The following is a 7,429-nucleotide window of genomic DNA, read 5'->3' as shown; positions in this document are numbered from 1 at the left end:
AGTGTGATTTTAGAAGTCACGGGTAGCAAACACAGAAATTCTCTGTGATGTGGGTTTTGGTAGGCCTCTGGTGTTCATTATTTGGCGACATTCCTGCAGCCACTTACATATAACATAATATATGTCTGCAAAAAATGAGTGACTTTCGGTTTATCCCTCTGTTAGGTTTTTATAGTTTTGATGTGACGCTTACCGCTCCATATCCTGCTGATGAACTCACGAGTTTTTCAAAACTATTAGAATCAATGGCCCAGTTGTCTCTGCGTTATCAAACTCTGCCTATACATCGACAGGCTTTGCAAAATACTTAATGTCCTATAGTTATAAATATATATGTATATATAAATATATATCAAATATAATTAAAGTCGTTCGTACTTGGAACGTAGTGTAATAAAGACAGACTGGATATTTCAAACTTCCTCATGCAGATTCCGCGCCTTTTGTCTAGTTTTCTAATAGAAACGGTAATTTTCTGCAGATTTTTTATTTCATTTTTCAATTTAATTCCTTCTCTATGGAAGGACTCAATCAGTCAGGTGACGCTGACGTCAGCAGACTCCTCCTGCAGGGGAATCCCCTCATACAAAGCAAGCTCCACGCTGGAGTTTTTCGTTTGAAGCCAGTTTGTGAGTGTGCGCGTTGTTTTGGTTTGATTCGGGTTTTGTGCGAGACACTCGCAACTCCTCACGGCAAGACTCTTACAAGAGCAACGAAAAAACTGTTTGGGGAGAGGAGGTCGGTGAAGTTAATTTTTGCCAGGTAAAAAAGAAACCATTATGCGGATTCCCAATGTTAGAACATAAATTCGTTCTTCATCAAGTGTTTGAAGTGCATTAAAATCAGGATTTGTAACGTAGTACAATAATACTGAATGCGTGCAGATATTGTTATTTTAACTAGCTGACGTTGATGCGATCAAAATTGGTTATTTTTTTTTAAATAAAACTAATGAATTAACATGAACTGAAACTCAAGAGGCCAGTCGCCTGTTTAAACTAGCGAGTTAGCTAGCTAGGTAGCTAACAGTCGAAATTTTAAAAATGTGCTTTTACTGTTACTGTCTTTTGGAACTTTGTATTTAATTTCCAAGTATTTCCCCCCTTTAACAGTATCTACAAATGCGCGTTTAGTTTTAGAAGCAAATTGGCTGACGTTAACGTAACTTAGTTGGCCAAGTGATGTTTTTGCATCTTGGCTCTCAGAGGTTCGTTTCTGAGTGTTTTCTCTGAGCCTAAAATCGCCCTTAGAACTTCAAATATTTCCAAACGTGATTTGGTTGTTTAATATGGAATATATCGCACTTCGCAAAAAGACAACATTGCCGGTGTTCTGTCGATTTGTGCTGCCTTGTCGAAAAATGCTACCTCCCATTAAAACCAATGGTAGCATAATTCGATAGCGAAAAGTGTTACCTATCAGATTTTGCTTCATGCATGATATTAATAAGGTGTGAGGCTTTATTAACATGTACACCTACTCCAACCCTAAACCTACCCTTACAGTATGATAAATACAGTGTTGGTAGCATAATCTGATAGGTAGCATTATTTGTCAGAACACCGGCTGAACCGTTTTAATAATATCGTGCGATTGTGAGGTGTTGTATTTATTTATATATATAATATTTTCCCTCAAGCGCTGAGCTGACTGAAAGTTTTGTTATATCTGTAGTATATCCGCAACTCTAATACAGGCCATGGAAGAAAGTCAAGAATTTGCTGAACTGTGGCAGCGAAACCTCATGTAAGTTTTATGTTGGTTACAGGAAATATTATTTCAGGTTTCTGGAATCATTTCTGAGTATTTATTTATTTTTGGTTGGTCAAGATCCATTGAACTTGTCATTGTGCGTCAGTACTCTGCAGTGTGTATTGTGTGTAATAACACTGATAAGCTAGAAATTCTCTTTCTTCTGATTTGTGTCTCAGTTCCTCTCCGGATGGAGGCACTGGCTGGGACTTAATCAATGATGAGGTATTAAAAAAAATAAAGCATGTATATGCACACACATACCATACTCCCATTCAATTCTGGACTCTTATGTGTTTCAGCAGTATCTTCCAGGCTCTTTCGACCTGAATATATTTGGAAATGTGCTGACTGAACAGCCACAGTCCTCCACCTCCCCTCCGACCGCCTCTGTTCCTGTTGCCACTGATTATCCTGGGGAACATGGCTTCAAACTGGGCTTCCCGCAATCTGGCACCGCCAAGTCTGTCACCTGCACGGTAAGTTAAAAATACATATGCACACATACATCCATGCAAACAGTACTCAACTGACATAAAAAAAAAGACATTTTAGTGTACTCGATCACTCCCTTAATTCCTCTCATCTCACATTATACGTGCACTACACACTAGCATCCTAAATAAATGAAAAATCTATTTAGTAGTTTCAGATTATTGCCATTGATTATGATTGAAAATAAAATGGTTTCTAGTGATTGCATAAATAAGTGTTAGTGATAATATTTAGTTACAAGTTAGTGACAGTTAGTAGTGAACTTACGTTAGTACGTATTAGTTTAAGTGTGTACATGGTTGCACGTGTACCTGAGGTCATGTAGAGACTCATTGTCCTTTCTGGTGAGTGCTGAATTGGAATGTTGCCAGGATACCACGAGACTTCATTCATTCTCCATCACCTCCTTCGTTCCTTGTCCTGAATAATACTTCCAGATTCCCATCTTCTGTGTATTCGCCACTCAGGTTAAGAGAGCTGTTGTGGTCATTCAGCATGACAATCTAACATCTGGAGTGGGCAAATAAGAAATTGAATTTGGCTGTTTCTTATTGAATTGTCTGCAGACATGAATAGGCATGTTCTCATGTGGAGCGCCAAACAGTTCTCCAGTAGCGTTGGGGTTTAAAAAAAAAAAATTGCCTGCCAAACCCAACCCACTCCCCACTAAATCTTGTACTTGTTGTTGTACTTTTTTTGGTTCAGACCTTTCATATCCTATTTAGACTATAAGCTATTATGTCACACAACCCTACATAAGTGGTTTGAAGAATGGATTGAAACCAGTATGTAGATTCAAATGGCATAAAGTTATTAGACATTCATCATGTATTTATTTCAAGAGGTTGCAAAAAGAAATGGCTGTGTGATTGGTGTATATTTACACTTATGCATTTAGTAGGCGCAAATCTACTTACAGTAGAGGAAAATAATTCCTCACACAGCCAGTAAACTTCATTATGTACAATGCCAGGTTTATTATAAGGTTAAATTAGGAAAAAGCTATAGCTCATGTAATTTGTCTGTGTATTTTAGCAGAAATAGTTTTATACACACACTCTCTTGACTGTCTGGTATGTAGAAAGGGGTGTTGCTCTAAGATGGCTACATGACAAAAGATAAGATGACTGTATTTGTTGTTAGTCAAAGAAGCTTTCACACACTGCTCAGTGTACAAAACCATTCATTTTAGTAATGAGTCATATTTCTAGCTTGGTCTCTGTTTAGTCCTCTAAAATGATTTAATCTGACAGTACTTATATTTAGTTATATTTAGTTTTATTTAGTCTTATAAGTAGTGAAGTCTCCTTGGTAATTTAATTTCCTCTTCGTCTTTTTTGTCTTATTTTTTTTTGAGCAGCAATGTTTTAATTAGAAAGCCTGTATCTGAGTTTGAACATGTCTGAACTTGTCCTCATAGAGCAGTGGGAGGAGGGGAGGGGGAGGGGTGTTCAGTTCTACAGAAACTGCAGGCTTCAAGACTCAAAGCAGGGACATTTAGCATCCAAAATTGTTCAGCTTACCCTTGTGGTTAGTTTCTTCCTGTGAAATGGAGTTTTAGAAAAGAGAGCAGAGTTTAAGTTTGTTATAGTGCAAGTCAAACTGGTGTCTTTCAGATCCAGTGATAAACTACAGGACCACACATGATCTGTATGGTAAGAGGAAAATACCATTTTAAAAGCTTGAATGTGATAAATTACATAACTAGATCAGTGTAATAATTTGTGTCTGAGTTTGTTTTTGTGGGGTTTTTTTATTTATTTTTTAATCCTTTTGTGTTGAAGTTTTTTTTTTTTTTAATTTTTGGTGATGCTTGCTATTTTTTCCTGTTCTTTTTAATGTACTAGTTTTTGGTTAGATAAAATGGATATGTTTGTATATAATTATTTTGAATAATATATACATATTTAATATGTAAATTAAAAAACATACATGATCAACTAGATCAACTCACTGATCAACTAGTAGTTGATTATTGGAAAGCTAGCTGGCCATCTTTAACTTATCTTTTATTTTAATCAGCATTCTCAGGATTTGTAACTTAAATGTTTTGAATCTTCTATTAACTTGTGTGATTACTACAAATACTAATGACTATGACGCATTAATTTTATATATATATTTTTCATCGTGTGACTTTTGTTTATATGAATCTGATGATCTTTTCCTTTTCTTTGATTTCAGTACTCGTCTGACCTGAATAAGCTCTTTTGTCAACTGGCAAAAACGTGTCCAGTTCAAATGCTGGTGGATGTTGCCCCTCCCCAGGGCTCGGTGATCAGAGCCACAGCCATATATAAGAAGTCCGAACATGTGGCTGAGGTGGTCCGTCGATGTCCCCACCATGAGAGAACCCCAGATGGCGATGGTATAGACATGCTGTTTCTCTCCAGTCTTGCCACACAGGAATTCACCAGCTGTACTGATACAAGTTCCAATAAAAGCAATTAACAGATCTGTTTTCTCCCTGTTCAGGATTGGCTCCTCCTGCTCACCTTATCCGAGTGGAAGGAAACTCACTTGCTGTTTACAAAGAGGACGACATAACCCACAGGCACAGTGTGGCGGTTCCCTATGAAGCTCCTCAAGTCAGTCTCAGTATTTTGATCTGTAATAACATTAGACAGCAAGAGGAAATGACAAAAATTGTAAATGTATTCATCTTTGCCTGCAACACAGCTATAAGTTTCACGTTTCCTGTGCTTTTTTTTTTGTGCAGCTGGGAGCAGAATGGACAACTGTTTTATACAATTTCATGTGCAATAGCAGTTGCATGGGTGGCATGAACCGCCGACCCATCCTCACAATCATCACTCTGGAGACTCATGAGTAAATAGTCCATCTTTGATTCCTCTGTTAGTGAATTGTATTCCTATGTGGATACCAAGGATAATCAAATCTGCTTTAACTCTTGTCTTTCAGAGGTCAGTTGCTGGGCCGCAGGTCTTTCGAGGTGCGTGTGTGTGCGTGCCCAGGCAGAGACAGGAAAACTGAGGAGAACAACTTCAGGAAAGACCAGGAGACCAAAACCTCGGGCAAGACCCCTTCTACCACCAAACGCAGTAAGTTTTGCATGTGTGTATGAAATAAATTCAATTAAACTGCACATGCACTGCTCAAAAGCATTAATTTCTTCAGAATGTTATAGTAATGTGAATCTAATCTGACAGGCATGACTAAAGAATCCTCTTCATCCACACCTCCACCTGAGGGCAGTAAGAAGGCCAAACTGAGCGCGAGCAGTGATGATGAGATCTATTACCTGCTGGTGATCATGCACCTTCCTCTCTCTTCCTCCTGGAAGTTTCATGGAACTTGTAATGAGTTTTATTGAGGGACACATTAACTAAAAAAACTAAATTACCTACTAAATGGTTGTGCCACATAATGATAGTAGGTAGTAAATTTAGCTTTGTTGAAAAGGCACGGACTATGATTCCTATTTAAAAAAGAAAAAAAACTCTTGCAGCCTCTTGTCCTTTTATGTCTCTTTTTAGAACTATATTATCTGTATTATAACTTTATATTATAACTAATATATAATATAATCTTATTATAAATTTATTTCTTTTTAATTGATTTAATTAGTAAAAATGATTAACCTCTTTTGAATTTGAAATTTATTGCAATTTGTACACATACACGTAGCAGTAAACATTCTCAAAAAAAAAAAAAAGGGGGCAAGAGAAAGGGAAAAAAGTAAAATTGGTTGTATCTTAACTGTACATAAATAATATTGCACAAAATATACATTTTGCACAGGGCCAATAATATTGAACAGTGATATTTCTCGCATAAAGAACAAATTAATACACTGTTGATTTGGTTACATTTATTATGAACCTTTTTATGATTACCTCCTTTTTTAATAATTTTTATATAAAACATTTTAAAGTTCCACTTTATGACAGGTGCTTTGTAAATAAACATGCCTTGCCCTGCCTAGTTATTGTCCTAATCTAGCTTGTACTTTTTAAATGGTTTTGTGTACTACAGATGTTTGGCTAAGACCTTTAACTAAAAAGAGTGTAGTCTGTGTTTGCATGGCTTTTAAGATGATCTTTCTCTTCATGCAGGTCAGAGGTAAAGAAAGATACGAAATGTTAAAGAAGATTAATAACGGTTTGGAATTGAGCGACATGGTACCTCCAGCTGATATGGACAAATACCTTCAGAAATTGTAAGTGATTATATCATGCCACAACTACACCCTGCACAATTTTTTTTCTCAAAATCAAAAATGTTACAGCATCTGTCAACAGGGCTCATTTGACACCTATTTTTTTTATAGATCCACCAAGGGCAAGAAGGAGAAGGATGGACAAACACCTGAGCCCAAAAGAGGCAAAAAACTAATTGTTAAAGATGCAAAAAGTGATTCTGATTAGGATGGTGGGATGCTGAACAAAAAAAGAAATCAATAGTTACGTCTTTTTTGACTGCCTTTCTTTTGCCTTTGACCAAAGCAGCTTGTCATAGGGAGCTTTTGATGAACTGTGGGTCAATGATCCCTCAGTCCTGTATGTCATTTTTTTTTATCTTTTTCACTCCACCGGGACCTTTATAAGTCAGCTGATCCAGAATGAGGCTAGTAATTGCAGGGTGTTGTAGGGTTCGTACTTAATCGCACTGGAGGAGCAATACTGACCCATCATTTTGCAAACCCGACAAGTGAATGTCCAGCAGTAATTTTTAACAATGTTGGGTTTTTCCTGTTGTAGGTCAGTGCAGGTCACTTACCTCTCAACATGTAGTTTCTGCTCTCTGATAAGACTATAAATTTGTCACTGACTTACTGGATGCCCACTCTGTTGAAAATGTATTAATGCCAGTATTTTGTAACCTTTTGTGTAACCAGGTTTTTTTATGAAGGCTATTACTAATTAGATTAAACCAGCAGAAATGGTTACAAGCCAAATAATTATTATAAAATTCTTGAAACAAAATGATAGTAACACTGTTTTGTATTTGGAATCCCTTTTTATTAGGTTAATGTCCGTTGATATTCATAAGCAAATGAAATCGACAAGAACTCAGGGCATGTTTGAGTCCTTCCTGTTAATCTTGAGAAAACTATTTAACTGTTCCAATTTGATCTATATTTTATGCTGCTTTTTTCCTGTTTGTTACTGTATACACTTTTATGCATTAAGCATTTGTAGGTGGGGATGTTTTTTTAAAT

The 7,429-nt window shown here is 36.6% G+C and overlaps 1 protein-coding gene across 1 annotated transcript; it reads left to right on the top strand.

The window, feature by feature from the left end:
• Nucleotides 1-502: 502 nt before the first annotated feature.
• Nucleotides 503-7,357, top strand: LOC132139815 (cellular tumor antigen p53-like). The gene is made up of 11 exons (XM_059548427.1): nucleotides 503-762; nucleotides 1,675-1,746; nucleotides 1,932-1,977; nucleotides 2,055-2,231; nucleotides 4,432-4,615; nucleotides 4,723-4,835; nucleotides 4,967-5,076; nucleotides 5,170-5,309; nucleotides 5,418-5,515; nucleotides 6,324-6,431; nucleotides 6,549-7,357. The coding sequence occupies exons 1-10, from the start codon at nucleotides 518-520 to the stop codon at nucleotides 6,429-6,431; spliced, it is 1,293 nt and encodes a 430-aa protein (XP_059404410.1). The 5' UTR covers nucleotides 503-517; the 3' UTR covers nucleotides 6,549-7,357.
• Nucleotides 7,358-7,429: the final 72 nt, after the last annotated feature.

This window comes from Carassius carassius, chromosome 4 (genome assembly GCF_963082965.1).
Source record: "Carassius carassius chromosome 4, fCarCar2.1, whole genome shotgun sequence".
Lineage (NCBI taxonomy): Eukaryota > Metazoa > Chordata > Actinopteri > Cypriniformes > Cyprinidae > Carassius > Carassius carassius.
Note: the sequence above shows the minus strand (reverse complement) of the source record. Positions and strands in the feature narration are given on the sequence as shown.